The following is a 12,382-nucleotide window of genomic DNA, read 5'->3' on the forward strand; positions in this document are numbered from 1 at the left end:
AGATATATATATATAATGAGGAAGAATCACAAATGGTACTAATTGCTAAAAAAAAAAAGAAAATTAACAATCTGTAAAATAGAAGTGCACCGAAAAGCATAGGCATCTTCATCATAATCTAAATATTATAAATTAAAATTACAAAAAATAACAACTAAATAAATTTAAAGAAAAGAAAGAACCACATGGGTTTTAGTCATCAGACTCATCACGAATCATGCCCATTCATATTAGCAAGGTGGCAATTGATTAATGCAGTCTAAGATAAAAAGTAAATTCTTGAAAGATCAAAAACTCTTCCTCATCAAAAAATTTGAGCATGTAGAATGGGATCATGATTTGTTGAATAATGAAGTCATATTTCTAAAACTAGCCGCTGAAAGACAAATCACATCTGCAGGTCCAAAATCATCGCATAATAGACTCCTTTATGAAAGACCTGCCTCCTGAACTGTTCATAGAGAGAGAGAGAGAGAGAGAGAGAGCTTAGAGAGAGAATTCCATGGGTTTTAATCTCAATATTTATAGGCTGGCTACCTGTACTCGAGGTGAATATTCAAAAACCGCGGGTTCTCCATACTCTGAGATATGGTAATGGAACCTTCAATCACTTGATCTTGTATGACCTCTATTGGTTCATACAAGTATAGGATGGTCTGAAATGCCAAAAAAAGGAAAAAAAGAAATGAGGAATTGCCATTCTTATAAAATTAAATATCTAACATTTAAGTTTTTATATTTACTTGTATACAACACAATTTAATCTCTGAAAGACATTAAAAAGATGACCCGTATTAACTAATATGAAGAGAAAGCACGTGCTAACGTCATTTATGCACGGGAATGTTATATAGAAGTGTCAAACCAGTCCCCTGACTATTTGAATGGGGATAGTTTAGTCCCCATACTCTTTTAATATGGATTGAAATAATCCTCGAGAAGGGTTATTTTAGCCCCCATTAAAAGAGTTTGAGGATTAATTGACCCTTTTATAGATTATGAGACTAAAATGCCACTTTACAAAGAGCAAGGGGACAAATTTTTGACACTTTTCTCGAAAATAAATATAAAACTTTCAACCTAAAACATACAACTACATGAAGATTTAGGGGCAAGCATGTAAATAAATGGCGCTCTAAATGGGAAAGAGAACCTGAAAATGAAAATTCAACAGGAAAAAATAAACCGTGCCTGTTGCCAATGGGTTGGTTCGTCCTCTGGTGCCGTGGAAAGCACAAGCACTTGATCATATTTAGCTTTCTTTCTCGTCTGATTATTATAAGCAGTAGAATATAAATTGGAAGTTGAACCCCCAGAAAGTAAATTGTCGTTGGTAGGGAATGTTGAAGGACCGTTGAACTCAGCATCGAACCAAAAAGCAAAGCCATGGAGAGGAGCTTTCATTTTTTAAACAATGATGTTAGATTCAACTTAGACCAAAAATAAATGAATAAACAAATAGTTAAAGTTCGTATCCAGAGTATAGAAAATCAAAGAAAATTAAACTTTTTATAATTCGCTTGCAAAACATGCAATTTGTAAAAACAAATCAGCCACAAGAATTTGGGCATTTCGGGAATCACTTGAGCACAATCATAAGTGGGCATCATCTGCCATATTTAATCTGAAATGAGCATAACATGAGAATACAAGGAGAGAAGAATATTTGTTTTGGATATGAACATATATATATATATATACATATACATAATATACACCCAAAACCTGAATTTGATTTAGTTTCTTCAGGGCCACAAAAGAATAACTAGTATAAAAAACAAATGCGCATACCTTGGCAACAGCCTTTGGTGGATAATCATTGTTCAGCTTAAGATCTACACACTGTTTAACTTTGTCTTCTATATATATATATTGAAAGGCAAGTAGTGTCAATAGAATGAGAGATTAATGTATTGGGTCCATTGCATAGATAAAACAAGATTTCGCAAGAGATAACTGGGCAATTTTTTGCATGTTATTATTAAATAGTAGGTGATGAGGCCGGTGGGCATCGACATTGGTGTTGATGGCATGCATAAGTCTTTATATGACAACATGCATCAACGATGTGCACCGACTATGTGCATCAGTTGGCGACTAGGTTAACGAATATCTACATTGATGTTGATAGTTTGCATCGATCTTATAAGCTAAACTCATTACAAGATTCAAGTTCCTATTAGAACAATTTGAAATTTTTAGTATTTTATTATGCTTATTTTTATTTAAATTAGGTAGGGATAATCCCTTTGAATAATCTTATTTTAAAATTGAATTACATGGAAAGATTTAATTTAGATTAGACAATCAAATTAATTATGAATCCCGGCATAGCCATAACGTAGCTAAAACACTACAAACACGCTCTGGCCTTCTCTCAAGGAGGCCTAACAAAACAGCCCATTTCAAGTTTCTCAGTAACAAAGGTTGGGCTGATCCTATCCATGGAAGTACATTACTGAATTAATAGACCACTGACAACCAAAAACTAACTCTAAGAAGTAAGAGACTGAAAAACTGGCTCAGCATAAAGAAGAAAAGGGTATTAAGAAAAATGTACTTGTATGACAAATTTTATCACGATACACCTCTTAGGCTTATTGTCTAAGTATGGATGGCACACGAATAGTCCAGTTAGCTAAGTTATATAACTCTCATTACAAAACTTACAGGAGAAGTATGACCAGAAAAGAAGAACAAACAATCAGTAAGATTCATTTGAAAATGAGAAACTCTTACCTCTCAACATAGATGTGAAATTATACTTCGCGGTAATAGATTCAAGCTCACGAGCTGTGACCGTGTAGCAATCTATAAACTTAACCTGTACATGAAATCCACACAATAAATTTCTTTTTAAAAATTAAACAAGCTTTCAATGAATTAAAGCTATAAGATCAGTACTCAAGATAGTAAATAACTAAAACCTTCTCAAAATCCTTTAACAATTAAAAAACCACCACATAATGAGCAATGAAAATGTAGAGCTAGCCAAAGTCTAAATAATATAAAATCTAAAATTATTTGGAGAAACAAATAGCTGACTTAACTAGAACCGACAAGCTTGGTGAAAGAATACTTCAATCAAGTCCCTGGCCTATGCTACATATTAAAAGTGGCATTAAACGAACCTACTAAAATTAGTAGACCCATGGAAATTGGCGTTCTTAAAGATCGAGCCATTGCCCAATATGATTTGGCATGGAACTCAAACAAGGAATGTGTTCCCAAAAAACTTCATGTTGGTGACCTGAACTTGAGGGGAATAGCCTCAGCACACGTCTAAAGAAGTAATCGGTACGAATAAGGATGAAAAAAAGTGCTAAGAGGAAAATAGGTTTTGTGAATAGCTAGGACACTTTTATAAGATGCCACAAGTTAGAACATTGATTGACATTGTCAACATGGATCGAGCATACTTAAAATTTTTTGCTCCAAGTAATGTCTAGTCAAATTAGGACGATAATACCTGTACATTTAATCTTAATCATCATATTCAAACCAAATTGGCATGTGTTGCACGACACTTTATAGATATCAGATAAATTTATTAGATTTAATCGATTTAAAACAACTAAACAAACTTAAGTAAGAAAGAACTCTAAGATGACATCATTTAATACTATAGTGACCATTGTTTGATTTTTTTTTTAATTAAACCAATTCTTGAATAGCCCTCCCTCTTCACTCATTGTAACACCTGACACACACTAAGTGCTATGAAGCACGAATGCAAGTATACGTGGAGTATTAATAGTACCGGATTTGAGTCCGGTTGTCGATCCCACAGGGAACAAGGAAAACTCAATGAAGAAATTCTACCCTACTATTTTTCAAACCAAGTCTGAAATGTTTGATTCACAAGTTCAATTCTGAAACCTATTCTAAAGTTATGAAAAACAAGTTTGTCCTAACAAGCAAGAAGATTATTTATGAGATTGAAGGTTCGACAGACTTCCCCCTCGAATTGGCTTAGTGAAGAATATAATTAAGAAAATTATGAAAGCCCAGTGTCAATCAGGAGCAAAATCCTTCTTTCTTATCTCTTTCCGATAGTCTAAGAAAGGTTAGCTATCATGAATTTAGTCTCTAAATCCCATGATTCACTCAAGCAAAAACAACTCCCTATTGATTGCATAAACTTAAACGTAATATCCATATTCAAGTGAGTTTATGTGGTTAACAATTTTTACTCTACAATGTATCCTCCAGTATCTCAAAGTTCATGAGTGGTTTTAACTATACCATAGGCCAAGCAAAATGCAAATTAAGTTTAAAAATTAATACAACACTTTTAGAAAGTTCAAGCACAAAAAATAAAAGAAACCTCACTTTTATCCTATCACATTCCCAATCCAAGGAAGAAATAAAAGAAACTACTCACCACTCATGATAAAGCACATCAACACAATCACTACATTAAGAAAATCAGTCATACACCAAGTCTTTTACAAAGAAATCTGAAGAAAAATATAACTTGATTGTACTTATCTCCTTCCCAAATAAATAGTGCGATGAATCTTAAACAAGTAGGAAATTTTCTCTCAAACTCACAAACACAATTGCACTTGATCTCATTGCAGAATTTTTGACCATCTCCTTCAAGACTCCTCTCCAAATTTTTGCAGAAGAAAAATAAGGGAAAAAGCCATCACCTCTTTGTTCTCAAGTTTTGAACTGCCAAAACTGTCAAATTTCAAGTACTTAGCGCCTAGGTGCCACTCACTTGAACAAATTTTCTGATCATCTGGCGTCTAGGCGCTAGTATCGCGACGCCTAGGCGCTAGTATCGCGACGCCTAGGCGCTAGTATCGCGAGGCCTAGATGCTGACAGCATCGCTTAGGCGCCAAGGGGTAGCGCCACCTTTCTGTTCTCTGGGGATTTTTGCTCCATTTGAGAAAGGACTCGCGCCTAGACTCCAATGACAAAATTTTCTCATTTTCTCCAATTCAATCCATTTCGATTCCCGTTTGTCCCCTTTCCTGCTTCAAAATCTGCAAAAATAATATAAAAACTTCCTCAAAGTGCAGTATTATCACGTAAAATACAAAAATACAAGTAAAAACAAGTGCAAAATTATCAACATATCAACACCTCTTGGGTTTCATGAGGCGTATCAATTTTTTCCATGTGAGGTTGCAAGAAATTTTGTGCTAGTATTTGTCAATTTTGAACCATTACCCTAAACTCTAGCCTCAATGATATGCCATTTGTTTGATTAGCTAGATCAAGCCTCATTCAAATTTTTTTTTGTGCCATTTCTTTGTTAATTTTTTTATTTTTTTAGTTCTAAGCATATACCTCCTTAATAGAGTTCAAGAGGTCATGCCACTATGCCAATAATGGAATGAAATGAGCAAGCCTCAGTTGGATCACTAGGTTGTCTGATTAAGGTTATATAAAGAATTTGTTGCAGAAGCTTTAGAATTAGTTTGCACTAAAGTGCTAACTCAATTTTGTTAACCTCAACATGCATTATCAGAAACCTAGGGTTTATATCTCATTTAATAGATCACCATCCATCAAAATAAAGATTCCAACCTAAACACTATTTAAAGTTTTACACCTCAAATTGTTCACCAAGAAATTCCTAGTCAAGAGCAAAGTCACATAAAATTAGAAAGAGAGCAAAAAAATCTAATAGTGCTTGTACATTAACCTTTTATAGGGCATATTTGATGTCAAACTAAAGCTACAACACTGTCCACTTGGCTAGAGGAGAGATTAATGCTAATCTGGTCAGGATGATGCTGATGGATCCAATTCTTTTTTCTACTTTACCCTTACATATCACCCAATATAGTGGAGGCATTTGTTTTCCCATTTTCATTGTATTGGGAGAGCAATGTTCTTAGTCACTTTTCTAAATCAACTGCGTATAGAACCATGATACTTTTAGGATTAGTGCTACAATCATTGGGAAATGTACTGAGTACTACTTGGTGCAGTTGAAACATTTTGACAAAGATCATCCTACATAAAGGGAAACTCCTTCATTAACTAAGATAAGGGATGACACTCCCAAAAAGGCTAGAGATAAACCTCCAAATGTTAAAAAAGATTGATATTGAGGTAAGTTCAAGTTATGTTTGAGCAAATTGACATGCCTCAAAATTGAATACTTTGGGTTTTATGTTGTTCAAAGTCATCACAAAGTTGAAATAGTTGTGCTGGTGAAGATTGATATTGAGGTAAGTTCAAGTTATGTTTGAGCAAATTGAACGTGCCTCAAAATTGAATCTTTTGGTTCTTATGTTGTTCAAAGTCATCACAAAGTCGAAATAAGTGACTTGCGTTGGCACTGCTAAAAATCATTACTTAAATTACACACAGGCACAGACACAGACACAAACACAAATAGACACAGACAGACACACAGACGCACGCATGCACGCACAAACACATGCACGCACGCACAAACACACACAAAATTTAACTATATTTAAGTGAGTCAATTGAAACTTAAAATCAACTAAAAATTAATTCCAACTTTTAAGCAGAGCCAAAATCAACGATTGACTTTGAATTGAATCAAAGTTTGAGTGAATTTCAAAATATTCTAAGTTTTTGATTATTTTGAGTAGCCCTAATTTGAGTCATTATTGGGAGGTGTTTCTAAGATGCCAAAAAGTGTACAAGTTACAAGTACAAAAGAAATTGGGATTTTAAAATGAGCACACTGAGACAATATAAGACCATTGGGAGCCTTATGATAAGTGATGTTGAGGCTGCCTGAAGTTGTGAGAGTGTCAACACGTATAGCATAGCTTAATAGGAGCATTGGGAAACACAAAAGATGCAAAGGACATGATGATAATTGAAACCAAAAATTGGTTTTAAATATAAAAAAAAAGAAAAAAAAACAAGTCATTGACAAAAGCCGATCAGGCAACTAATCCCATAGGCCATAGCCCCATCATCTTATTATTTAAATGGTTAGATTCTAAAAAGATTCTATAAAATATGTAGCTGGAAAATTCAATGATTAATTTCTATTTTCTAAAGCTCTTTGCTAAAGAAACTCGTTCATCAATCATCCTTTCAATAACTAAATAGTTGAAAATTATGTTGATATACATATGCAAATATATGTCTAGAGTTTGTATAAGTATTAAAAAAAAAAAAAAATTTCTTCATTAGATAGTTCACGTATGATTGTATGCATTCTATTAATACAAGATTTGACATTCAGTTTTATGATTATTTTACTCAATGCTACCAAAAATACTAGGCACCCACAAAGTGTTATGGCTTTGCAAAGCCCAAGATAGTAGTAGGCATCGCATCAAACGCCTGCCTTAACAAAATAAGGCATTATTTCACAAAGGCTTCATTTGGTGCAACCATTTACTAGCTCGGTTTTATGGTCAGCTGTCAAAAAGAGGTTGTTGGTTGGACAAACCAGAAAAAGAAAAGTAAAAAGATAGTTTTTCCCCTAACTTGCATTAAAAAACCTACATTTCAAATATCAGAATAAAAGTCTTGGCCCAAAAAGCTTCTTCAATGCTCCGACAACAAGAAGAAAAGCACAAGCCCTGCTATATAAACCCAAAAAATCAAATAAAATCACAACTTGAAAATCTACTCATTATTTATACTTGTAAAGAGTATAAAAAGACAATATGTTAATACTAACACGTGATAGACAGGTAAAATTATAGGATTTCAAGATTAATTGCATTCAACAATCTAAAAATTTCTAAACACATTACGAAAAAAACACAAAAAACGTGTTCAAATAACTTACATGGCTAAACTACTGAACATTACAATGTGCATAATTTAAGGTAAAGTGGCAATTATAGCAGAAAAAACTCTCCAAAAACTCTCTAGAATTTTGAAACAAATTAAAAATCAACATGAATCATTTTAAATTAATTCAGAAGCAAAATTTATGGATAAAAAAAATCAATATTATGTCAAACCACAGTTACACATTCAAAATATGATTTGAATCAACTTGAATTATATAAAATTATACACATACAAGCGCATACAAATAAAGTTATTTCCATAAAGTTTATTTTTTCAATAGAATATTATGAGTAAAGCAAAGTATTGAGTCAAAAGCAATCCGAGTTCAGATTGTATAAGAACTGAACTAAAAAATTAGTAGTTCAAACCAAGCTTATCTTTTTTAGCTTGACTGGACAATACTGAAGTTCATCAAAATTTAACAATTATTAATTCCATTTTCATCATCATCCATACTTTACACTCCCTCACTAGATGTTAAACTCTATAAATATCTCTTTTATTGCCTCAGACTTAGTCTCATCACCAACAGGATCTAGAACTCTAAGTAGTTAAAGCTCTCGCACCCACCCTTGATCCAACTTCTTAGAGCATGCCCTTTGTTTCAACTACTTGTCATGCACTTTCCTATTTCACATCATTCCATGTCAAATTGCCGTTATGAAACTTAATTCAGCATCCGCTCTTTCAAGTATTAACGGTTAGCTCTTTAATCAAGTAAAAGCACTTGTCTCAATTCCTAGTGCCTCAAGCAAGGTGTTCATGTAAGCAACAAATGAGCATGAGAGCCATGACAAATAATATAACGTTGCCTTGCCTTACTTCGAAGTGAACCTGGTTTAATTTTAGGAAGAGATGCATATATACTACTCAATTCTTATGTATTTAATTCATATTTATTTACATATCTAACACCTGAATTTCAATTTTTACATAGAAGCAACCTTGCCTATGCATGAAAATGTGTAATTCACCTTTTAAAAGTTAAAATAGTGGTATTTTTAATATGATATGAAAGATTTGGGTGGTATAAATGTAAAAAAGCAAAATTTGTTTTAGACATATAAAATATATAGAAATTGGGTGGTATGCAAATGTCACTTAATTTTATTAGTGTTAGATGAGAGTCTCTACTCAAATTAATTGGTCATCACACATATTAGGATTTAATCTCTTAAAAAGTTAATGAAACCATGAGACAACAAGGATGGTGAGTATGAGGACAAATCCATCAGGTATGGTGAGTATGGGGACAATCCATCAGAAAGGAGCGCATGAAGAAAACACTCAACATTTGAGAGCACAAGTCTCCCTGTCGCATTTTTTATAGTGATAAAGAGTAGAGGCATAATTGAACAGATTTGTTTGCATATTGCAAACATTAAGAAAGATCATAAAGTAATACTTATATTTGAAACCTAACAATATTATTTGATATATTTGCTTTTAACCATCTATACACAACAATTTCTTTATCCGGAATGGATTGTGCATAGTGCTTAAAAAAACAAGCGTAAAGATTCGACTGATTTACAGAAAGCAATAAATGATCCCCCAACTTCCAGCTCATCTCCCACCTCATTTCTTTTTAAATCATAAACAACTTTTTAATAGTTTGATGCCTAGGATGAATAAAACTTCTTGAAGACCTCCATTTTACATAGATCGATGCTGTACAAGTATACAAGCAATGCCTCATTCACGCCCAAGCAAGTGTTGGATCCACTCCAAAACATTTTCACCATACTTCCTCATAAAATAAGTTGAGAAATTGGCAATTTCAAAATTTTCACAGAAACTGAGATGAAATAATGCCACTGTAGCTTTTAATATTTGATAAAAAGGATGAAAACTACATAAAATCAGACACGTTTCTTCGCATATAAATTAAACATTTTATTTGACATTTTATCCGGTAAATAAATACTTGGCATGCAGAACAATTTACCGGTTGCAACTAGAATAAAAGCAAGCATCAAAATTTATACAAGATAAATATTTAACCCAAGATATCTAAGTTTGAGTAATATGAGGAACTCACTACGAATGGCCATGTCAGGACATTCTCAACTGAAATTGTTTCAACAGATGGCTCCTCAAAAGCACATTGCTTTGCAAGTGGGAGCATCACAGACACTGATTACCAAGAGAAATTCATTAGCAATTTATCATCACATAATTTTAAGTTTATAGTCTCATAAATTACTCCAAGTAAACATATTTGCTAATCAAGCAAGTTTAAAAAACGCCACTGAATAGCCTTGTCACTTTCAAGAGTCGATTTTGAATAAAATATCATTCCATTCAATTAATTTTTTGCTAAATTGTTGTATGTTTGCTGTTTTATTCTATTGTAACAATAATAATTGAGCAAACCGACTGTTTTCATAACCTACAATTTACAATGCAAGTAAATTTGATGCTATTAGATAATTGAGTCACTAGTTTACTCACTATCAATTCCATAGACATCGCGCCAGAAATCTATGCTTTCACTATATCTTTCACTATGAGTAACAGGAGCCATATACAGCTGCAACAAAAGATGAATATTCAGTATGGGATCATCATCCCTAATTGTCATTTAATGGGAAAAAAGTAAGAAAATACCGTAAATGTGAACATTTGGCAGATCAGAAGTAAAATAGCATTTACTTAAGAGATGTACAAAATAAAGAAAGGAATCAAAATTTAGTAGAAAAATATTACTGTTGCATGTGAAGGCAGGATCAACCCTCCTTGTTTGAGCCAATTATCCCTTGCAAAAATCACACTGCTCAGCATGCTCTACATATGCAGAAATATAGCTTTAGAGTTCCAGAATTTAAAAGTACAAGAACTCCCAAATACTGCATTGCTTATCTCAGTTATATGATAGACCACAATATTCTTAATCGGAAAAATGCAGCTCACCTCATACAGAAGCATGTATCCCATCCATTCAGAAATTATGACATCTACCTTCTCCTCAATGCTAACTTTCTGCCATAAGATCCTCAATAAGATCCAAATAAGATCCAAACATCGTTTACAAGTGAGAACTTTGTCTCATAAAAGGACAACTAGTGACATCAAAGAGCTCAAGGCTGAATATTTCAGATATCAGAATCATCGAGTAAAAGAGGATGAAAATAGTTAACTTCAACTCAAATCTCTAAATCAATAAATGAAACAGGTTTAACATGAACACTCAAAAACAGAAAAGCTGATATATATAAGGAAGAAAATGGAAACAGTAAAATATAAAATAATAAAATCATACTCGCCAAACAGTGCTGAAATTCACAAAAATGAATTAATATTTGATGAGCAAAGAAAGACAACATTGAGATGTTCCCTAAATTAATCAATCCTAAACTCTGCAGCCCAAAACCAACGGATGCTATATTATATCCTTTCTTGGGCAAACCTAAAATAAGAATGACAGTTTAGCTCAAAGATTGGGATTGCTCAAAATTAAATTCACTTTTGATTCAAATAAGGCTTCAATTAAAAATGAATAAGTTTAGCCATGAGCCAAACTTTCAAAGGAATTCATCTTACATGCCTATTAGAAATAGGAGCTCAATCAAAAAATGAAGCTACAGGAGAGTAGTACAATAGCTCCACGCACACATAACACATATAATGTATGTGCACATGTAGCTCGCTATTGATACACATAGTGAATGAGTAAGCACACATAAATAGATATCACGTCAACATCATCATCATCATAATTAGCCTTATCATAACTATTTTGGATCGACTTTAGGAAATACTTATTTACCATTTGTTTTTGTCAATGTTGCCTGAGGTGTTAAACATATTATTCATAAATTATTTTGGACAAGTTTTTCAATGTTACCTTAAATCTACCACTTCTACTTTTGCGGGTTCTCAAAGTGAGCATCCGAAGTTCAATTTGGTTGAAGTTAATCGAGAGGGTATTAAATTTGTCAAGAGATTTTTCCTCACAAATAGCCAAGGTTTACCTATGATTTGAAAGAATCAAAATTTCTTTTAAGTGTAAAACCCCACGATTAACTACATTTTTAACCCTTAGAGAAAAAATACGCTTGATTGAGGGAATTAATTGTATTGTTAGCAATATACTAGAGATAGTAAAAGGTAAATTCGATCAAAATCTCATAATTTCATCATAATTGATTGATCTAATGAACCCAATGTACGAAAGTAAGATGACTTCATGCAGTAACTACCAAAGAAAAAAATTTGCATCAATGATTTTCAAATATTCAAAACATAATTGTAGTGATATAACAAAGGAGAAGTCATTTCATTATTATGCTCAAAACTCACTGTACTTATGAAGGCTCAAAAGCATGAAACTTGCAAATCATGGTTCAAATGTAATAAAAATGACTGATGAGATGTATCAAATTGTTAGTTTATACTAAAATCGCTTAGAGGCACATTAGTATGCCAATAGCGGTTAAGATATACTAAAAAATGACCAATAATGGCTTGAATGCAAGGCATAATTAATTATCTAACAGTAAAATCCAACTCACATTGAAGGGAAATGTCTTCAGTAAACCTTTTTTTAATGTAATTAGTATTGTGGAGACGCACTTCATAGTGAAACTATAGTCCACATAAAAAGTTTAACTCGACATTTATTCA

The 12,382-nt window shown here is 32.8% G+C and overlaps 1 protein-coding gene across 1 annotated transcript in view; it reads right to left on the bottom strand.

The window, feature by feature from the left end:
• Positions 1-92: 92 nt before the first annotated feature.
• LOC110021582 (probable protein arginine N-methyltransferase 6) overlaps positions 93-12,382 on the bottom strand; it is a 32,748-nt gene continuing 20,458 nt past the window's right edge. Inside the window, exons 6-13 of the mRNA XM_020720133.1 lie at positions 10,670-10,738; positions 10,466-10,543; positions 10,211-10,289; positions 9,798-9,892; positions 2,740-2,824; positions 1,192-1,397; positions 538-656; positions 93-451 (exon numbers count right to left, since the gene is read on the bottom strand). Of these exons, the coding sequence (XP_020575792.1) occupies positions 409-451; positions 538-656; positions 1,192-1,397; positions 2,740-2,824; positions 9,798-9,892; positions 10,211-10,289; positions 10,466-10,543; positions 10,670-10,738 (774 nt within the window). The 3' untranslated portion in view covers positions 93-408. The remainder of the gene's footprint in view (positions 452-537; positions 657-1,191; positions 1,398-2,739; positions 2,825-9,797; positions 9,893-10,210; positions 10,290-10,465; positions 10,544-10,669; positions 10,739-12,382) is intronic.

The sequence above is a fragment of the Phalaenopsis equestris genome, unplaced genomic scaffold (genome assembly GCF_001263595.1).
Source record: "Phalaenopsis equestris unplaced genomic scaffold, ASM126359v1 Scaffold000135, whole genome shotgun sequence".
Lineage (NCBI taxonomy): Eukaryota > Viridiplantae > Streptophyta > Magnoliopsida > Asparagales > Orchidaceae > Phalaenopsis > Phalaenopsis equestris.